The sequence below is a fragment of the Penicillium antarcticum genome, assembly GCF_028974205.1.
Source record: "Penicillium antarcticum strain IBT 31339 chromosome Unknown utg000004l_segment0_segment0, whole genome shotgun sequence".
Taxonomy (NCBI): Eukaryota; Fungi; Ascomycota; class Eurotiomycetes; order Eurotiales; family Aspergillaceae; genus Penicillium; species Penicillium antarcticum.
In genome coordinates, this window is record NW_026695302.1 from 79892 (window position 1) to 101082 (window position 21191).

The 21191-nt window shown below is 49.8% G+C and overlaps 9 protein-coding genes across 9 annotated transcripts; 5 read left to right on the forward strand and 4 right to left on the reverse strand.

Annotated features, from left to right (window-relative positions):
• Positions 1-1284: 1284 nt before the first annotated feature.
• N7508_003983 (uncharacterized protein) lies at positions 1285-3067 on the reverse strand (the record flags this gene model as incomplete). Its single annotated transcript, XM_058462049.1, has 3 exons — positions 1285-2373; positions 2425-2886; positions 2963-3067. The coding sequence occupies 3 exons, from the start codon at positions 3065-3067 to the stop codon at positions 1285-1287; spliced, it is 1656 nt and encodes a 551-aa protein (XP_058320674.1).
• Positions 3068-3665: 598 nt separating this feature from the next.
• On the reverse strand, positions 3666-5023 carry N7508_003984 (uncharacterized protein; the record flags this gene model as incomplete). The annotated part of the gene is made up of 4 exons (XM_058462050.1): positions 3666-3981; positions 4032-4201; positions 4252-4667; positions 4714-5023. 4 exons carry the CDS (start codon positions 5021-5023, stop codon positions 3666-3668), a joined length of 1212 nt encoding a protein of 403 aa, XP_058320675.1.
• Positions 5024-5264: 241 nt separating this feature from the next.
• On the forward strand, positions 5265-6209 carry N7508_003985 (uncharacterized protein; the record flags this gene model as incomplete). The annotated part of the gene is made up of 1 exon (XM_058462051.1): positions 5265-6209. The coding sequence occupies one exon, from the start codon at positions 5265-5267 to the stop codon at positions 6207-6209; it is 945 nt and encodes a 314-aa protein (XP_058320676.1).
• Positions 6210-6337: 128 nt separating this feature from the next.
• Positions 6338-8342, reverse strand: N7508_003986 (putative MFS transporter; the record flags this gene model as incomplete). Its single annotated transcript, XM_058462052.1, has 8 exons — positions 6338-6652; positions 6698-7405; positions 7453-7548; positions 7599-7752; positions 7806-7996; positions 8056-8197; positions 8244-8254; positions 8319-8342. The coding sequence occupies 8 exons, from the start codon at positions 8340-8342 to the stop codon at positions 6338-6340; spliced, it is 1641 nt and encodes a 546-aa protein (XP_058320677.1).
• Positions 8343-9785: 1443 nt separating this feature from the next.
• N7508_003987 (putative MFS multidrug transporter) lies at positions 9786-11715 on the forward strand (the record flags this gene model as incomplete). The annotated part of the gene is made up of 5 exons (XM_058462053.1): positions 9786-10861; positions 10909-11033; positions 11084-11196; positions 11258-11387; positions 11435-11715. 5 exons carry the CDS (start codon positions 9786-9788, stop codon positions 11713-11715), a joined length of 1725 nt encoding a protein of 574 aa, XP_058320678.1.
• Positions 11716-12266: 551 nt separating this feature from the next.
• On the reverse strand, positions 12267-14650 carry N7508_003988 (Zn(II)2Cys6 transcription factor domain-containing protein; the record flags this gene model as incomplete). The annotated part of the gene is made up of 5 exons (XM_058462054.1): positions 12267-13188; positions 13240-13719; positions 13773-14305; positions 14371-14538; positions 14594-14650. 5 exons carry the CDS (start codon positions 14648-14650, stop codon positions 12267-12269), a joined length of 2160 nt encoding a protein of 719 aa, XP_058320679.1.
• A 286-nt stretch (positions 14651-14936) lies between these two features.
• Positions 14937-15892, forward strand: N7508_003989 (PHD finger protein; the record flags this gene model as incomplete). The annotated part of the gene is made up of 2 exons (XM_058462055.1): positions 14937-15105; positions 15159-15892. 2 exons carry the CDS (start codon positions 14937-14939, stop codon positions 15890-15892), a joined length of 903 nt encoding a protein of 300 aa, XP_058320680.1.
• An 854-nt stretch (positions 15893-16746) lies between these two features.
• N7508_003990 (glycoside hydrolase family 92 protein) lies at positions 16747-19341 on the forward strand (the record flags this gene model as incomplete). Its single annotated transcript, XM_058462056.1, has 5 exons — positions 16747-16885; positions 16945-16977; positions 17031-17140; positions 17203-18020; positions 18078-19341. The coding sequence occupies 5 exons, from the start codon at positions 16747-16749 to the stop codon at positions 19339-19341; spliced, it is 2364 nt and encodes a 787-aa protein (XP_058320681.1).
• Positions 19342-19930: 589 nt separating this feature from the next.
• N7508_003991 (Zn(II)2Cys6 transcription factor) lies at positions 19931-21191 on the forward strand (the record flags this gene model as incomplete). Its single annotated transcript, XM_058462057.1, has 3 exons — positions 19931-20038; positions 20072-20663; positions 20710-21191. The coding sequence occupies 3 exons, from the start codon at positions 19931-19933 to the stop codon at positions 21189-21191; spliced, it is 1182 nt and encodes a 393-aa protein (XP_058320682.1).

Genomic DNA, 21191 nt, shown 5'->3' on the forward strand with positions numbered 1-21191 from the left:
CAACTTCAGGGTCGAAAGCTTAGCGTCGAGGGTTAGCGGGTCATGCTCCAGTCAGCCGCTTTGATTGGGCCTGACAGATCTATTCTTACCGGTCTGGTTTCGACTCTAGTTTTGTTAGTCTGAATTGCTTTCACAAGGCTTGACTTGCTTCATCCCCACTGTCTTTGATTGTCGATCGCCCTAGAGCCTCACCTCGGTTGTACAGTTTGGATTTGGCCCCCAATCGAATGCGCCTACCGTATTTTCGTACTGACATGCACTGCCCGGAAAGGGGTAACATGATGGGCCAGCTACAGTACTGCAGCACAGTAATGTGCATATCGTGAAACAGGCACCGAAGTAGCAACAAAGATAGTGATACCCGTTGCCCCATTCCCCCGTTACTATAAAAAGGGCCACTATTAGTTGAAAATTTCAAAGCTCTCTCACAGCCCGTGCCTCTCGGAGAAACTAGCAGTAGCGCACTAACGAGCTCGGATATGTGAGCCTGATCTTAACGGGGGCGGCCCCCCCGAACCAACAGAGAGACAGCACTGCCCCCATACGGTTAAGTGTGACCAACCAAGAGAAAAAAAAAAAAAAAAAAAAAAGAAGAAGGAAAATCGCTAGCTTTTCATTAGTCCACCTAAATGGTAGCTGCATTGGACCCTGAATGTAGAGTGTTTAGGACGTCAATGGGAGAGAACTAGCGATAGGAGCAGCCAAGTACTTGGCACAGTGATACAGGTCGAATCTTACATCTAAGTTCGCGTTGTCCTGCCAATAAAGCGAATATCCAGGCCCCAATCCGCCCGGTGAAATATATCACATCCAGATCTGAAAACAGCCATCAAAGGTGATCGGCGCTGGCTAAAGTCCGGCCCCGGGGCTAAACTTGCAAGGCTTTGCCACCCAATCTCGGCCCGGGACAGGTTTGTTGTCTTTGGAGTCAAGCTCAGACGAACAGTTCATTGTTACATTTGGTTCCTGCTGACTCGGCCAAATCCGATCACGTGCGTTGCTTGATACAGGGTAGTACTGGGCATTTGGGCCCCAATTAGCACTGATGGCCCCAACATCGTCCGCGATAGGGTCCAGCGTACTGTATATAGACATGGGAGGCTCAATGGTCATTATCACGTCAATGAAATGTACAATTGTTGATTGAACCAGGCACTCTGAAACCTCTTTATCTAGATCCCCCGGCCCCAACATGTACAAGAACCCCGAAATCATCACATCATGGTTCATGGATTAGGTACGGATCGCTAAATAGATCTCATGGATAATTTTCTTGATATCGCCTTATGCGACATAATAAGGAGCAGTCTGCCAGAACTTGCAGCGCGGGTTACTGGTAGGATCCCGCATCGGCTGAATAGTATGGTTACCAAGAACCATAAGAGTGGCACGCTCACCATGGCGCCGGAAAGGCGGAGCCAAATGCGACTTGGGCACACCATGCTGCGCAAAGCTAGTGAAAAAGTCCTGCATAGCCAGCGCGACAGTCACATTCGCGATCGCGCCGAGGGCACCAAGGGCACCATTCGCGTTAGAGTTATTGTTGTAAAAGGTGTATCCGACATCTTGACCGTGAACCCCGGGCGGAATGGCGAATTCATAGGCGTAGGTCTGCTTGTCGTATGCGCGGTTGAAGTAGTCGGTGTTACACTGGAAGATCAGATCGGAGATGACGAGCGCTGTGCGCCCCACCGAGTCCGTGTATCCGTAGGAGCCGTTGTAGACGGCGGGATAGAGGTCTTCGGTGATGGACTGGGTCACGTTTGCGGGAATGCTTGTGGACAGTTGCTTGAGCTGTTCTGCTAGACCAGAGCTGTTGACGCTTGCCGGCGAGGTGAACAGAAGTCCCTCGTCTGCGTTGTGTCCGACCATAATGTTGAGGTTGTGGTCGAAATCGCCGCTGAGCAGCAGTTGTCCAGGGAGGGCGGGGACAAAGGTTCCGTCGACGGTAGGTCCGTAGGTGAACTGACCCCATTGGGACTGAGTAGCGACCTGGTAGGCATTGGCCGCAATCAACTTGTCAGATGGCAGCTTGCGGGCTTCTTCAATCGTGCTGACGTTCAGATAGCCCAGGAACTGCTGCAGGGTACCCTCCTGCTGTTCCTCACTGATAGTCGGGACCCAGCCAGGGCTCTGCAGGATAGCTTGCTGGAAGGGAACAGGTCCACGGCTTCCTCCGTAGGCGGTAATCTGGTGCATGATCGAACCACCGCCGGCTGACTCGCCCATGACCGTGACTCGGGTTGCGTCACCACCGAACAAGTGGATGTTCTTGTATACCCAATCCAGACCGAAGCGTTGGTCATGGAGGGCTGCATTGGCAGTGCCATTGGTAGTGATGCTGTCACCGCCAGAGAAGCCAAATGCACCCAGCTAGACAAGGTTAGTCATTGTAGTACCTCGAGTTGGCTTGATTATACTTACTCGATAGTTCAAGGAAACGAAGACAAGGCCTTGCTCTCCACCAGCCATACTGCGCTGAACCAACCCAGTTGCATCGGAGCTACTCTTTTCTCCAGCAACGTACCCACCACCGTAGATCCACACCAGCACAGGTGCGAGGTTCTTCCGAGAGGTTTTGTTCTGTCCGCGATCAAAGATTTTCTTCGGAACAACCACATCGAGGAATAAGCAATCCTCAGTGGTACGGGGATCCTGTTTAGTGGGCTTGTATTGATAGGCTGAGACGTTGGAGGGCACTGAGATTGTCTGGTTGTACAAATAACCCAAGAGAAATGCCGGCGCGCCTTGTGTGTTCCAGACCGGAGCTGCCTGAGGGCACACACGGCCTACCGAGCCATTCTGAACATGTTCTCTGTTTTCGGTTGGGAGTACAGGAGCACGGAAGCGCAGGTCGCCGACTGGGGGGCGGCATAGCGGACATTGCTGAAGTTGTACAGGCCATGCGAGCTCTGCAAGGGATCAGTACTAGCAAAAACAGATAGGAAGGATATATCCATACATTAAATGAGATAGCCTGGTGTCGCTCATATCCAAGATCAACAATGGGCAGCTTCGCAGCCAGAGCTGCTGTAGCAAGCGTCAGCAGCGACAACACAGCAACCATGATGAAGAGCGTAGAGGAATGAAGAGATCAATGTACCTCAGCTCGGGTCATTTTCTTATAGCATAGCCGGGGAATCCGAGTCAGGCACTAATGCACTAAGTTCACTGTTCGCTTATGAAAAACAAACAGGCGCATGTCATCTTAAGTGGAGCGCCGGCGGAGGGCGGAAACAATCTCCCAATTGCCTCGCAAGCTCATGTGGAGACTCTGGAGACGGGCCAGCTAGATCGATGCAAGAGGCCAATAGTTGCCTGCAGATTTAAACGCGGTCAGCAGTGATATCAACGGAGAGCTGGAGCAGAACCTTGCCGATTCGCCGATCTAGTAAAAATCAGCTTCCAAAGTCGTTCTAAAAGTCGGTAAACAATGTCATATCACATAGCTCATGCGCACTACACTGAATGGGGAGTTGACTCCGGTGGCTGAACGGAGGAAAAGGCACAGACTGCGGGGTACATTCTACTACTGCAACATGACGGAAGGGCCAAATCCTGGAAGTATAGCCAGCTGCCTGAAGCGGGTCATCTGGGCGTTCTGGGCACCTGGGCAATCGTGACTTTCTTAACTCCGTCTGACTGTTCATGTTGCTTGGATAACTTCATTGATCCTTGACTTCGCGGATCGTATACTCGAACATCTGGTTCGAGGACACTTCATGCTCATTCTCGAGTTTCTGCGCAGACTCGACACCGGCTGCTGGGACGCGATACTCGAAGCGATTTCCTGGGGCCGGAACAGATCCATCTGGCAGGGCATACGGGAATGGCAGATACTCCGGCAACAGACCAAGCTGAACTAGCACGGTCGCTTGGTCCCATGCGATATGTTCATGGAACAAGCGATCGCCGCGGATGTTGACGACTGACGTGAAGGGAATCCGCAGGTGCTTGCCGGTAGAGGGGATACCAGGAATCCTAGAGGACCGTGTCAGCAACCTCGTTTTGAATTTGATGTGGAAGCTCACATCCAGTCCATCTGCTTCACATGAGTGAAGCAAAAGATAAACTCGTCGACGATCCGATCTGTACCGACCGTCCGGCTGATGAGTTCAAGGGCCGTGTCATCGGGATTATTGAAGATGAAGTGGTTGAGATAGAAGTGACTCAGACGAGCTCGTCCAATGCCACCAGTCAACTTTGCTAATCAGTACACTGACGCACCGGGTCTGCTCGGGATTGACATACTGTAGGGACATGGTTGACATAAGGCTCCTGAACCATTGTTGCCATCGTCTTCTCAACAGAGCGATCCCCAAACTCATAGTAAGTATGCTCATCCCAGATCTTCTCGAGGTCAAAGTACGGGCCGCCCAAGTGCTTCTTGATGAATGCAGCACTGCGAGTATGGGCCACTCCTGCTGTTGACATTTTGAAGTCGGGATGCCCTGGGATCACAAAGTTGGCAGATGAAACATCTGGGTATATATGCGTGATATGGTGTCCATCGCTCTCCTTGTCCTTGGGGAGATGGAAGAGAGTCGACTGGAAGGAGATGTCCCAAGAGTCGAATAAGATTGCAGTGGCTAGTTTGGTGTCTCCAGCTAGCAGATCCTCTAGAGACTGCTCGAATTGAGGGTCATAGTCTCCCTTTGATCCATTTACTAGCATGAGTCAGTGTATGTTCTTGTAGAATGGTTTGCATCTTACCTATCAACCCAATCTTCTCGCCGTCACATTCTGGGCGTTGTAGCAAAGCATGCTCGGCGTCCCTGATAAGCTCAAGTAGAGATTTCTCGTTGTTTGACTTGTCCAAAGCAATCTGAGCCACTATAAAGCTCTCCTCGGCCCATTTCTTCAAGGGTTCTGGGTCGAGCGTCTTGTTGTCCTCTTGGCATTTGGCGTGAGAAAGCGGCCGAATGAGAATCAATCCTGGTCCTTTTCCACGGCGAGAGAGAGGAGGCTGCAGAGTCATACATTGACTCAATTGCACTTGGGATGACAAGCTTGTAGTACTCATCGTGAATGTTCAAATGGTTGAAAGAGGAACAAAGTCGGGGGTTCAGATAAGCGATGCTATACCCCCGCTCCAACCAGAGCAAAGATGAAACAAAGCAAACAAATGCAGTGAAGTTCCAATAGCTTCATTGCAACGCCTCAATGTAGTTTCTTCTTTTCCACCTATACTTGCACGTGACCTGTCATTAAAGCTTCCCGCAAGCTCATCTTCTCTTCAATGATTGCACTCCACCACATCCACAATGAATGCGCTCGTCCAGTCTTCCTTGACAGACGTCGAATCAAAACTCAATGCTCTCTTGACAAGCCTTACAACCTCTCCTACCGCCGCGGGAGCCCCCGTGGCGGCCATCGCCCTCCTCGAAGCAGACGACGCGTTGGCCTCCGCCATTAAAACCCTTCGCCAGCACCAAATAAACCATGCCAAGATCCTGCAACTACGGGCTGAAGCACAGCAACTAGAAAATCAAGTGAAGGGAATCGTGAGCGACATTGAAGGCTTCGACAAAGCCATTCGCACAGCTTGTGCCGACAATGGTGACAGCGATAGTGATTTTGACTCCGACTCCGACGACGAGCTTAGAGGCAATCAAGCAGTTCTACGAGGAATCAAAGAGATTGACTACAAGCTCATTCTCGACTTCGCGCGCCGGATCAGCAAATACAACCACGAAGCAGCAGCCGATGTTGCAACGGGCGCATCCGGGAAACGACAGGAATCAGGGCCTCAGACTAGCGACAAGGATGTGAATATGTCAGGGACTAACGGGGAACAGTCGGCAGAGGATGGCGCAGAGCCAGTGGCATCAGTCACCAAAAACGCGACGCAGTGGCTGGACGAGTCAGCGAACGTCACACGCGAGGTTTACATGCTGCCATACCCGATGGAGGAACGGATACGGATGGGACTGATGGCGCAAATTCAACTTGCCCCTGGTGGTGATCCTGAAAAGGAGATGGAAAGATTGCTCGCCGAAGCGGACGGTCGGGGTGCCGCAGAACCACCAGCAGTGGTGGAACCTGCGGAAAGCACAAAGCAGGCAGGCGAGGCCGCAAAGGCTGCAGCTCACGCTGGCTCATCCGCTGGAGTGCCGCGGGCGCCTGCACCTTCTGCTCCAGCGCCAGCGCCCAAACCCAAGGCGACCCTGGACCTCGATCTCTATGACCCCGACGATGACGATGATTGAACATTTGACAGCGGCGTTGCATTTTATGTCTTTATGATACCAGCTATGACAGCACGAAAATTCATTCAACCTCTTGGCAACGATCAAGATATGCATTTTATACTATGTGCCGAATTGACCACGATTCTTTACATCTTGTGCACCGAAGACTTGGCAGTCCACCCCCTGAATTTCTTTCCATAGAAGTAGAAGGGGATGGCGCAGAGACACCACAGGGTTGCCAGTGTCATGTTCAACATAATAGGCTTGACAAACCCGCTCTCTTCCACCCAGGGGGTGATGAATTTACTGAAGCCGTAGCCCCAGAGATTCTTGTTAACAGTGATAGACACGAAGATCGAGCCTGCCACAGGCTTATAGCTGTCAACTGCGTATGTGCTAGTGATGGCTGGCAAGGCTGCGACTTGAATTCCAGCTGCAGTATATCCGATGATCACAATCACCTATTGAGGTTAGTTGAGAGCCTCCCCAGAAGAGTTAACACTTACCTTCCAGTCCCATTTATATTCATATCCGAATGCAACAATGAAGTTGCCAATGATCGAGATAATTACATACGGAATCATCGCCGGCAGACGCATCTCTGGTTCTCGAATACCTCTGTTCTTTCGAGTGGCCTTCATGGAAACCCAATCCGACAAAAGACCATTGGTTGCCAATCCAATGAAGGCCCCGATCAAGATCGCGAAATTGAAGAACCCAATTGTCTGACTGTTGAAGTTATATGGCGGCTCTGCGAATGCTTGACTCTGGGTAAGATTCAGCGTAAGGAAACAACTAGCTGACCACGATACGACGAAAGCAGCTAACTCCACAATGGGAAAGGTCAGAAGTTTCCATGGAATATAGAAAGCAATCAGCACGGTCTTGATGTTGTTCCCATCCAGTTGCCAGAGCTTGAACTGCTTCTTCGACGGTGTACCCTTGTGCAGATACGGATCACGGTCGCCCGATTCTGCGTTCACATTCTCATGCTGTGTTACTTCTACCGGCTTCTCTGTCTCGGACTCTTTCTTTGCAAGAACAGAGGGCTGTTGCCCTTGAGCTCCCTCGTCTGGATGGGCGCGATGCCACTTCGTCTCAGGGAAGAGGAAAATTTGAAGAAGGAGCGTGAGACCCAAGAGGCCGACATTCAGCCAGAAGAAACTGCGCCAGCCACTATGTTCAGCCATGGGGCCAGCGATGATGGGACCGACCTGCGGATTTTAGCGACAGTCAACACCTTTCGCTGGGGGCATCTTACCATGAGAGATCCGAAATAGGCCGTGAAGTACATTGTGTTATAAGCGCCACGCTCATGAAGGAACATGATGTCGGTGATGATCTCAGGCTGCGACGTCTAGCGAAAAGTTAGTATTGTTCATCAGAATCGAAGGATCAATACCATACCTCAGCAGGACCAGCACCAAACCCATTGAGAACACAAGCGCCCATATAGCTTCCATAGCTAGTGGCCGTCGCTCGCCAGATATTGCTGATCAGACAAATCAATGTCGAGAAGATCAAAACCGGTCGCCGTCCATACGATGTTTGAATGGGAATCCTGGACCAGTAGTGTCAGCGACCGTTATCAGAGGCGATGCATATGACCCTCACCAGAAGAAGTTACTGAAGCCCAAAACCAGAATACAAACTCCAGTGAATTGTACCACGGAAGCCAAGTCGGATTCGAACGCTTCCATCAACTGTGGAAACATAGGAGCCAGCGCCAACGGACCGAAGCCTTGACTAAACGATGTCAAGGTTGATACCGCCATGGCGCTCATCTTCCAGAATCGGTTCCAGTTCTAAATCATTGTCCACGGTTATTCATCGCACCAATCAGGGTGCTAAGAGAATCACCTACCAAAGGATCATGAGGATCTTGCGAAGGCTGAGGCACCAAGACCCGGTCGGAAGTGGATGATGATTTCACAAAGTGATGAGTGCCAACATCTGCCATGATCTCGGTACCAGGGTATATCACCGTCCCCAGCTCCTCCTCGAGCCTGGTTGTGGTTAGCAGGCGCGACCATAAGGGGCATGTGGACATACTGATGAAGGGCCTGGAAGGAGAATTGTTAGCCCACGAAACAACATCAACCACTGTCATTCCCAGGAAAGTCTTACCCGTTCATCGTAATTCATCTCCATGTTGAATCAATTCAATCGTAGTTGGTTTCTGGAGTTCTGGGTAATAGAGGACAGCCCAAACGGCTTTGTGTTTTAGCGAGCACATATCGCCTAATCCTAGTCGGGGCCCTGGCAGCTTTATGGCAAACAAATGAAGCTTAGATACAGTCCTGCCAGCGCGGAATTGGGCCGGGAAAGTCAACTTCATAATTACCGAGAGCCAATGGAACACTCAGGGAAGTATAAGGAGAGGCGATATCCCCGCACAGTTAGCGTGGCGCATCATTGACTTTGACCAAATCAATCAAAGCAGCCACTAGCAGAGAGCTAGTCAACAGATAGGGGACATATTGCTCCATGTTGAACTATACTTCGCGGAAATATACATAGTTGACCCGCCTCAACCCCGGATTCCCCCACATGCGCGGTCCATTTCCCTAGCCTCAACCTCTCAAATCTCCCGAAAAGGAATGCTAAGTCGCCTATCTTTGCCACAAGCCCCTTCTCGGCAATCCTCCATCGGTAGATTGCCGCGTTTGAGGGGTTTGAAGCTTTCCCTGCAAAGAGGCGTTTCTTGGACATGTTTAGAGTCGTGGATTGTCTTCCCCGAGTGGCTCTGACATGCCGAGTCGTCATTCATTCTGCCTGGAGGAATCCGGAATATCTTCGGGGACTTTGATACTAAGAAAAGGAGTTGACTCGGGAGTTGGGGTGGGTGACATGCCGATCGTGTGGAGAGTGATCCTCGTTACTATGGAGTTATTGCTTGATACATTGACGACGGGGTTCAACTAGCTGTCAACATCTTCTACTATAGGTGAATCTTTTTCATGTATCGGCAGACACCCACCAACTGATAGCATGTTGACTGAGAATATGCTCATATGCAATGAAATGGCATTTCCTCTTGCTATCGCCCCTTTATGAGTCTTTTCACGCAATCGTCATGATCATTGCCCCTCACTCCCCATACTCACAAGTCTGGGGACTCTATTGCGGACCAATCCCTAGATGATCAGATCTCATCTCTGTTTCTATTTGAAATCCCGTGAGATCCTGAAATTGGATTTAGGAATCTCTCTTGGCCATCGGGTTTGGTTTGCGACCTATTGTCGTCCTCCGTTCTTAGATCCCCAGAATGCGGAGGGAGAAAACATAAATAATGACGATCCGTCCATGTATGATGCCCCGGATGTCTCCTCCACACACAAAAACACGCCAAGAGAAGCTTGGTAAAGGTTGGTTGGTCTGGAGTGCAGCTTCCGGGCCAATCGGAGATGCCTACAAGCCTCGATCTATAGCAGAGGTCTCCATCTTTGGCCCTTACCGTGAGCATGTCTGGCTCGTGAACAGACGAAAAGCATTTAACTTGGTATATGCCCCCACTGTTTCTGGAATCTAGGATGGCTCTTCTTTTGGGCCTTGCTTTCGAAGATATAGCCTTCTCCCGTCAAACTGTTCACAATGGTATCCGAGGAAGAATATCCCTCCAACGCCAATGCAGATCTGGAGAAGCAAGATAGTTCCAGTTCCGGCGGCAACGTTCGCTCTCCTGGAGGAACTCCCAGACCAAGCCATGAAAAGAAAAGGCGCAGAAGTGGAGCCAATGGAAGTGGAAGCTCAAACAACATCGAGAATGGAACTGTCAACGGCCACTCCAAAACGGAATTGAAGGAGTGGGAATGTTACGACAAGCTAGGCTACAGCTTTCCCTGGTGGAAGAAATGGGCCATCATCTCGGTCATCTTCGCAGTCCAGACATCTATGAATTTCAATGCTAGCATCTATGCGAGCAGTATCACTCTTTATGCAAAGCATTTCAGCATCACAGAGCAAGCGGCTCGCGTTGGCCAAATGGGTTTCCTCGTCGCCTATGCATTTGGCTGCGAGTTCTGGGCTCCTTTTAGTGAGGAGTTTGGCCGATGGCCTATCATGCAATTGAGCTTATTCTTTGTCAACGTTTGGCAAATTCCCTGCGCGCTGGCTCCGAACTTTGGCACGATTATCGTATGTCGCATTCTCGGTGGTCTTTCATCTGCCGGTGGCTCAGTGACGCTGGGCATGGTCGCGGATATGTGGGAGCCAGAAGATCAGCAATATGCTGTCGCTTTCATTGTGCTATCATCCGTGACAGGCTCAGTCATTGCACCGGTTGTCGGTGGATTCGTGGCGACATTCTTGGACTGGAACTGGAATTTCTGGGTCCAGCTTATTCTCGGTGGCTTCGTGCAAATATTGCACTTGTTCGTTCCAGAGACAAGGTGCAGCATCCTTATCACTAGAGAGGCGAGGCACAGACGCAAGAATGGGGAAATGGTGTGGAGTGGCAACGAGCTCAAGAAGACGCGCATGTCTTTCCGCTGGGTATTCATGGTTTGGGTACGGCCCTTTATCATGTTTCTGCGAGAACCAATTGTCCTGTGTCTCTCGCTTCTTAGTGGTTTCAGTGATTCCCTGATCTTCACATTCTTGCAGTCTTATACACCGGTTTACAAGCAATGGAACTTCACTACGATTACGACCGGACTGGCTTTTCTCCCGTGAGTGAAAAAGACTCTTCAGCTATGAGCATGCTAACAGCCTATAGACTTTTGATCGGATATTTCATTGCCTATTTCTCATTCATGCCATGGATTCGTCGGCATTACAGGATCCAACAAAGAGATCCTGATGGGCTACAGCCGGAGGCTCGTCTTTACTGGTTGCTATGGAGTCAGTTTCTACCAGATAGTAGTCTACCTGCATTACTTACGTTGTCATAGTGGCGCCACTTTTATCGATTGGTCTGTTTGGATTCGCATGGACGAGTCTTGGGCCACCCCAAGTCCATTGGATTGCACCTATGATCTTTTCATCTTTGATTGCCATTGCCAATGTAAGTGAATTTCCAAACGCCTTCCTTGTGCGATCGCTTATTGACTTCTTTTCCTCTGAAGTATGCAATTTATATGGCAACAGTCGATTACATGATCGCAGCATATGGCCCATACGCCGCCTCAGCAACAGGAGGCAACGGCTTTGCACGCGACTTTCTCGCTGGTATTGCAGCCATGTATTCCTTCCCTAGTAAGTGCACAGAGAACTTCAACAGAGCACCTACTTAGAATACACAGTGTACGAGCATATGGGCACAGTTCACAAACTAGAATGGCCATCCACATTCCTAGGCTTCATGGCCATCCTCTTCACCATTCCCATCTACGTCTTCTACTGGAAAGGCCCCCGGATCCGAGAAATGTCTCATTTCGCGCAGACCTTGGCTTCGGACAGGAAAGCGGCTGGCCGCAAGGTATCATCTTGTGGTTCCGGCGATCCAGATCCTGTCGAGCGATATCTGTCATCGCGATCTGACCTGCCGGACAGATGTTCCACTGACTCTCGTCATGGGTGTTAATAGACTGCAAGGGTGGATTTAGAGTTGTGTTTAGCCATTGGCAGAGCTCATAGAATTGTTGCGTTTTGCATACAATGGGTGGTAAAGTTTTCCGCGTGAAAAGCTTTCCTTTTTTTTGGGTATTCGTCGTGTTTTCTCTTGCCTTTTGTCTTTTGGTCTTTACAGTCACTTGGAATGCTTTTTATCCAATATAAAAGACTTTATTGTCTATAAGCCAATGCATCATCTTGCGTTAAATTGAAAGTTCTGGTCTAGAGATGTGAAACATCCTTGGTTGCTTGATGCCAGTATACCGTCATCACCCACACAGCCAAGGTACACACTTCCTCGGGATTAATTTCCGATGGACCACGATAGTTCCACGAGCTTCAATATATGACGAGAGAATCGGGGCGTGTTACCAGCTACCATCCCGGTTCTCGTGATTGCCACCACTGATTTGCCGCAGCTTGTCTAGAACAGTAATAGCCTTTAAACATTATAATTTACCAAGCCAGATCATATCCATTGTCTATAAAGATGTACTCTATGATTCTCCCGATTTGATCAATTCATTGATTCCAAGAGGCCTGGAGTTTCTGAACAGCATACTCAGTAGCCCAACCCAGATCAGCCTCCACGCCTCGTAATAAATCAATTATAATCTGATGTTCTTCAGGACTTTCTAGACACTGTCCAACAGCATAGAGAAGCGGTATCATAAATATCCGCACGCAACCTTGTGGGCGGCCCAAGGCAAGACCACAAACTTCACGAGAGCGGAACTCCACTTCCTTTGTGACCTCTCTATACCCCTGCAATCGATCAAAGGCCGTAGACGGTGCACTCAATATATCAGCTGGTCGATTGAGAAGCAACGCGATCCGCCCGAAGTGATAATGCTGTATAGTGGCAGCACAAGTAGTCAAGCCATGGAAAATCTCCGGGAAAGGAAGCTGGGGCCCTTCAGGTCTTGATAGATCTTTCGGATGCTCGATTCTCACAGAGGGACGGAATGTCTCAGGGACACCATCAAACCACGTTTGGAATTCGAAAGAGAGCTTGAGCCAGGTGCTTGTGTCGGGATACGGTGATTGGCTGCCGTTCGATGTGCCTTGAGCTCCAGGTGAGGTTCCGGGTGGGGAGCCTGTCCACTGCGCGATTTGAGATTCCTTCGATTTGGCGAGGAAGTTGATTACCTTTGACACGAGCCAGATCAGGCCGTTTGCTGCCTGGTCTTCTTGTGTGAAGGAGCTTGATCCGTTCGGGATGACATTGAGTTCGTTCTTCTCATTAATTGATATACCGGCCGTGCACCAGAGGGAATGGTCCTCGGGGTTGAAGTGTGTAGGTGATCGGGTAAAGTACGAACCGAGGTAGTCCTGGCGAGCGAAGTTCCAGAATGCAGCCCGGATTCCGTGGGAGAACGAAGTAGATGTTGGTAAATGATTATCGAGAAGAGACTGGAACATAGGGCGAATTCCAAACAATTGTCTATCCCTGATGTCAGTATAAGTCAAATAGCAAGTTGCCGGGTAGACTTACTTATGCCAATCATCCCCATTCGCATCTAGAAGACGGTACATGGTCAAAATCATAGAAGTAGCCAAGAGTTCTTCTGTTTTTCGAACAAGCATCAAGTCATTTGCATCATCACTGGCTGGTTTCAAATTTTCCCGAGTCTGACGAGAGTTCAACCAACGACCAACGGTCTCGCACGGTGATTCCAAGACAGCAGAGCTAGAGACAGCAGTGTAGCCGTCCGAAGTGATATTATTCAGATCAGATGCTGCAAGATAGTAGTAATTGGCAGCTTTTAAATACCAATCAACCTGGGTGTCATTAGGATAGACTTCGGTTGTGGCAGGACTTGTATACATCCCCCCGGTGGGAGATTTGATACCCTTGACACGAGCTAGATGCTTGGCGGATAGTGCAGAAATAGCGTACTTCACGGATAGATTGTTGATGGCACGTATGGGAACATAGACTGTGAACCACTTTTGAGCATCTGTCAGGTCCAGCCTGGCTGCAATTTAGTATGCTGTGTGGAACAAGACGGAAACTTATATACTTACCAGGGACCCAACACCTCAGAATAATGACGTGTGAGGAAGGCGATCTCATGTTCAGTACCTGTCATTAGTTCGGAGAATATATCCTGAAACTCCTCTTTTTCACTCCGATGGGATGAGGGTTGAGAGGTTATCCCCCTTTGAGCATCTGGCACATCATTGGATAGTCCGAGGTAAGCCATCTCAAAAGACGATAAGCCCCTCGTGCCAGACATTGGTGAAATTGGGCTTTGGATTGTTTTTGCAGATCCAGTATTTTGGTCACCCCCAAAAATTGGGGTAGGAATAGAAACAGTGGGATTTTTTGAAACATTGATGTCTTCTTGCTGGGTGGCCCCTGGGAAAGTTTCTGATCGGCTGTTAGAGGGACCAGTCATCTCCATGTTCATGGGGCCATCGTTCGAGTCCAAGCTCGTCTCTCCCAATTGGTGATGAAGAGGAGGTCCATCATGCTCATGTGGATAGTTTGACTGGATTTGTTCATTTGTTGCTTGTGACTGATTTTGAGGCATCAAGTCCGTAGGCTCTGCGGGGGCCTGTAGCGAGAGATAAGCACTTACTTCAATGGGTAGGGGACAAGTGGCCTTTGCCTTTCACGTACCCTGTGAGAATGAGACCCAGAGCTTGGTTTGGGATGAGACTCTTGATATGGAGCATAGCGGCGCCTTACCGTTGCTCCTTGATCAATAAACTTGCGGGTTTGAATATATCCCGGGCACTCTACTCTAGCAGTTGTGCACCGCTGACAGTGGGGACGGGTCTCATCACACTGTGAATAGTTAAAGCCCATCCACAGTATAGCCAAGAAACATCCTTGGGCTGACCTTGATATGTCTTTTCTTGCAACGCTCGCAAGCCTTGTTAGAAGGTACTCCAGGCATTGTGAAGTTCCGTGATAGGATCGCGATATGAGTGCTCGAATGTTGGAATCATTGGGATGTGCCCTATGCAATAGCTCAATGATTTCATCCACCATTCACATATCCAAAGTCATGCAAGAGAAAATGACCAAGACGAGAGTTGATATTAAGTTCTCAGGGCGGTGATCTCTTGTCTCGGTAGTTTTTCGACCGAAAGTCGGGATCGTGTTCACCGCCCGGCAGAATATCATGGCCGTTTTCTGTACATCTTCATGTCGTCATTCACTTCCTTCACCTACTACTAATCATGTTACGAACGCCTCAATCTCTGAATCAAGGAGATGTGTCTTCGCCGATGCTTCGATCAATTGAAGATGAATCTCCAGCTAGCTTCCAGATAAGATGGGGCTCGATTTCTTCCACACAGCCTGTATTATCGAGGCCAGAACAAGGCCGTGTCTATCAAGAATGGATTGGTTTGTTACCATTTGACTCCGAGAAAACGCTTATCCTGCTAACTTCTTTTCAGGTGCTGGACGGCCTCATAATATAGTATGTTTCGAGTGCCGTCTTCCTGATAGTCTTATCGGATGTCAGACATGCTGCAGATCCTATCATACAGCGTGTCTTGCAGATGTTGTACGCTCTGCCAATGCATTCTACTGCCCATCTTGTCGAGAAAGAGCTTGGGATCATGCACCACCTCAGTTCCCCCTGCCGCCTTCAGCCTCAGGTAGCCCTCGTGGCACGAATCCCGGTGTTCAGTCACCGCAAAAGCAAGACTCACCATTCGGATCCACCTCAATCAGAGCTGAAGGCTCACCGGGGACCCCTAGACCTAGCTCCAGCTTTTCTAGAATGGCACCCTCCGGCTCAAACCGGATCGATGACTGTGATTCCGGTCTTGCACCGGACAAGCTGCCTCCTGTTGCAGAAATGTATCCCCAGGTTCTGGAATATCTCAACCATCCAGGGGCTCAAACAGACCAGTTTGGCCAACTGCCGCAGTTCAGGAATCAGTTGGGATTAATGATGAAAGAGATTGACTCATATCGATCGCTGCTCCAGGACCAGGCGAATCTCAAAGAGGACCATTTGAGACTACAAACTGAAAACACCAAGATCAGAGCATATCTCAATTCCAGCCTTGCACCACGAGAGCCGGCCATTGCCAGCCCTTCGGCATTCTCACACAGCAGCCCAAGGCCACCAACAGAAACGAGAGGGAAATCATGGGATAGCATTGCCCTTGACCTGATCTGAGGGCTTTTGATATGGTCGAACCTGAGGTGTCGATGATACGATGACAAGAGGACTAAAAGCAAGACTGAACCTGCGATTGATGAAAATTTGCAACTGCGCAAGCCTTACGCGGCGAGGGACTACACTCTCCTCGACCTGAGTCTTGTTTGAACGCGTTCGATTTTACAACAACACACCGAAATTCAAATATATTGACAACACGGAGCCTCCGACATTTAGCCGACACTCCGACCGGCCGATCGCAAATTGCTATTGTCAACCCCGGTATACCTCCCCACAACTAGTTTGAAAGAGTGCAGAACGGTTACATCGAATTTTAGCCAAGTCGGATCGAATCCCTTCACTGGGTCAGCCTCTTGGAAATCACGGATTCCGCCTGGACAAGGTCACGTTCCCCGCAGCTCGGGGTAATCGACTTAGCTCCGCGCCCTGGTCTCAATGATCGACAGTCGGCCAGGGACCCGACTCATTTAATACTATATTGAAAGCCTATTTAGGCATCTTGCCTGCGCATCCTGCGGTCCTTTCCGCTTCGTGGCCCCTCTCCATGTGATGGAACGCAAATAAGCGTTGCAGGGTGTATTTGCAGGGCAGTGCAGATGTGACACCACTGCTTTGGCCGCAACCGATGCTACGTGACTCGGTTCGAAGTGAAGAATTCTAATTTGGCCTACGTTGTGACTGGATGGCGCTTTCCTGGAGCCCCTCGAAGGGCAGGCTGCATGCCGACCGGGGAATGCTTCCCCCGCGACTCATTACCGATCGGTAAATAAGTAGCTTAAATTCCCAACGCGTCTTCATTCTGGATTTCGAAGCCGTTGGCAGATCAAGTCGGTGGAACGTTTGACTCTATCATGCTATCAGAACATCCCCTCTTTATGCGGGTTCTTGTTGGTTTCACAACCGCTCTCTATGCCTCCTGTGCTCTAGCCGCGACAGATAATTTTGACATACTGAAATATGTCGATCCCTTGATCGGAACTGCCAATGGAGGTTCGTTTTGTATCTAGAAAACCACTTTGTTTGGAAAATCAGTTTAACAACGTTCTTAGGCCATGTGTTTGCAGGCGCGACGTTGCCATTTGGTATGATCATCCAAAGAACATTGAATTTCCTTTCGCAATACTAACAATCTCAGGCATGGCCAAGGCCGTTGCAGACACATCGGGCGAGAACCAGGCTGGTTTCGCTTATGATACCAAGGTTGTTACCGGGTTTTCACACATGCACGACTCTGGAACTGGAGGCGTAAGTCACCTTTAGAGTGTTTCGATCCTACATTGTTTCGGCTCATTAACCTATCCTTTTAGTCTCCATCGATGGGCAATTTCCCCATTTTCCCGCAACCAAATTGTCCTGGCGACGATATCAATCAGTGCAAATGGCAACAATCAGATCGAGCGGTGGCCTGGAATAGGAGCTCTCCCGATGCTCATCCTGGCTATTTCAGTATTTCATTGGCCAACGGCGTTCACGCAGAGATGACAACAACCAATCGATCCGCTTTGTACCGGTTCAAGTTCATTAATACTTCCAGCGAGCCGCTTAGCCCGGTCATTCTCGTGGATTTGATGGATTTGCCTCAGACACGAACGAAGGGAGCTGCTCACGTCGACCGCTCAACTGGTCGGCTTTCTGGAAGTGGTTCTTTCAGCCCAAGCTTTGGAATCGGTAGCTATGACTCATATTTCTGCGTTGATTTCAAGGGAGCAGAGCTTCGCGACACAGGATCCTGGTCTAAAAATGGCGTCAACTTCAGCAGGCCGAGCCTGTCGCTTGGAGCCAGCTTGTCTTCGACGGTGTCAGCTGGCACGTTTGCCAGATTCCACAGCCCCAAGGATGACACTATCCTCGCTCGAGTGGGTGTCAGCTTCATAAGCGCCGCTCAGGCATGCTCCAACGCAGAGCGAGAGCAGCCTGACTTCGACTTTGAAGGCACCCTTACAGCGGCCGAGGCTGCTTGGCGGGAGAAGCTGGAGGTCATTTCCGTGGACGCCGAAGGAGTTTCATCCGAGCTGCAGGAAGTCTTTTGGAGCGGAGCGTATCGCACAATGATCAGCCCTCAGGACTACACCGGAGAGAACCCTCTGTGGAAGAGTGACGAGCCATACTATGACAGCTACTACTGGTAAGACAACTCAGTCTCTACCCAGATGAACAAACTGCTCACAAAACAATTGCTTAGCATTTGGGACTCGTTCCGCAGCATTCACCCACTACTGACGCTGGTCGACCCGCTGTCGCAATCTCTCATGTTGCGCAGCTTAATTGATATCTATCGACACGAGGGCTATCTGCCCGACTGCCGCATGTCACTTTGCAAGGGCAACACACAAGGTGGATCCAACGCAGATGTGCTGATGGCCGATGCGTATTTGAAAAAGGTCGAAGGCATCGATTGGGACACTGCCTACGAGGCTGTAGTCAAAGACGCGGAAGTGGAGCCTGCGAACTGGGACGTTGAAGGGCGTGGTGGTCTTCACAGTTGGAAGAATCTCGGTTACATTCCGTTCCAGGACATTGATCCTTACGGCAAGGGCACGCACACTCGCAGCGTCTCACGCACAGTGGAATATGCGTACAACGACTTTTGCATTGCTGAGATGGCCATGGGTATGGGTCACCATGCCGATTATGAGAAGTACACGATGCGAGCCGGAAACTGGGTCCACGTCTTCAAGCCCGATCAAACGTCAAGCATCAAAGGCGCCGACACAGGCTTCACCGGCTTCCTCCAGCCTCGGTATCCGAACGGGACGTGGGCTTACCAGGACCCGATCTTCTGCAGTCCGCTGCTGAACTTCACATCATGTTATCTCAATCCCGATGGCCACGAAACATACGAAGGTAGTGCGTGGATGTATACTTTCTATGCACCCCACGACATGGGCTCTCTAATCAAGACCCTGGGTGGTGCTCATTCCTTTACCTCTCGCCTGCGTTACCTTCACGACTCTGGCTTGCTCTACCTAGGTGACGAACAGGCCTTCTTGCCCGTCTACCAATACCACTATGCTGGAAGACCCGGTCTCTCTGCGAACCAGAGTCACTCCTACATTCCCTCTCAATTCAACACGACCGTCGCCGGAATTGCTGGCAACGATGATAGTGGTGCAATGGGCTCATTCGTGGTTCTGAGCATGTTGGGTTTGTGGCCAGTCGCCGGTCAGGACGTTTACCTGATCACTCCGCCGTACTTCAAGCAAGTCAGCGTTCGCAATCCTGTCACCAACAAGACTGCTACTATCCGCAGCATCAACTTTGATCCCAGTTACAAGTCCATTTACATACAGAGCGCTAAGTGGAATGACAAGCCATGGACCAAGAATTGGATCACCCATGACTTCTTTGCCGACGGCGGTGTCCTGGAGCTCGAGCTTGGGCCCAACGAGAGTGAATGGGGAACTCACATTGAAGACCTGCCCCCAAGTCTCAGTAAATACGAGTAAGATTCTCGGAGGCAGCATGCAAGCCATAGGCAGGAGACGGGAGCGTCTTGGATGCAGTTTTGACTGCACACGTCGAATGGGGATGGCATTTCGACATTATTCCTCACTAAACATAGTCTACAAAGTTTGAACGCATTCATGTTAGGCAATGCCATCAAATTTTATTCTCAATACCCTTTCTATAACCATGTTAGTTAACGTTAACGTTGAATAAGTATTTACTTACTTCACTACCGAGCTGGACACACCACCCAAAACGCGTCATTTAATTAGACGTTTCTTCTTCAACCACCCACCCTGCCACTGGTTCGTATTCAATGCCTTCGAAGTTTGATTGAACAAAAAGGCAGGGTCTTATTTTCTATCTACGCTATTCAAAAGCAAGAAATTACGCCTGCATAGCTATTCGATACCAGATAGGCCCCAACAGGTTAATAGCACTTTGATTGATTGATTGATTGCTTGACTTACGTTTGCCAATTTCTGCCTTCAAATTAAGGTATCTGTCGGGCTTCTTCGTAACTGCGCTCCCCGCACCTTGGAGAGATACTGATGCATCCACCTGATGTACAGAGTTTTGTGAGCTCTCATGTCCGCTACTGAGTCACCCACACAGAGCTCGAGGGCTGATCTAGAAAGCCGCCAGCGCCCCGTAGCAGAACAAGTATGCAAGGAATGCCGCCGGAGGAAGTCCAAGGTAAGCAGCCGAGAAGCTTCAAGCTCTCCATAGAGTCTGACCGATTTGCAGTGTGATCGAATTGTCCCAATATGTGTTCTATGTCACAAATTTGGGCGGAGGTGCATCTATGAAAGGCAGAACAAAACGCCTCTGACTCGGCGCTACCTGACCAAAGTAGAAAGCGAGCTGGCGCGAACAAAAGCATTGCTGCAACGATTTGTGTCGGATGAGCAAAACTCAGATCATCATATCTTATCAGACCCAGGAGAAACCGAAGAGCCATCGCTGCATTCTCAGAGAGACTCTGATGCACAGCATATGCAGAATGCTAGGCTAGTGTCCGGCGGTCGGACTGGGCCTGACGCCGTGACTGTGCCCAATATCATATCTCAAGACTACACTCCGCGAAGGACTCGAAATGCGCCTATCATGAATTTCACGAATTCATTGGGGCGAGCACCAAGCAGGCAGTCCTTGGGGGCCTCTGAATATCGCCCACTCGGGCCATTGGGCATATCCTTGGAATCTCCCCCATCATCCAGTAACTTTGAATGGGATGAGCGAATGGGAAAAGCTTCTGGCGATAAATTTGTAGATGGCATGGCCAGTCTTACTACTCGTTCAAATGAAGGCGGTTATTTAGGTATGGCCCAGAACGTCATCGCCTGTTCTATCTAACATTGAGATAGGTGTGGCATCTGGGGCCGCATTACTTCGAATAACAGACACACAATCGAGCAGCCAATCGAGCAGCCAATCGAGCAGCCATGAGTACAATTCAAGGCCGTCTCCTGAAGGATCAAGGCGGCAGCCTGCTAGCATACCGTTCTCACTAACATCTCTCTCTCAGCTAGAACCATTTGTGGATGCATACTTCTCATTATATCACCAATATTATCCTATAGTCCACGAGGCCACATTCCGGGCTCAATTCATGGAGGTCATTCCTCGGCCTACAGGTAATGCCTGGCAGGTCTTGTTATTTGTTTTGGCTGCAGTGGGTGTATTCACTGCTTCAACCCAACCGATTGATACAGACCTTGCTCTTTTCGAAGCCGCCAAGGCAAGGCTTTCTATCGACATGCTGGAAACAGGAAACCTTCTTCTTGTACAGGCCTTGACTCTGGCCTCAAATTATATGCAGAAGAGAAATAAGCCGAACTCTGGCTAA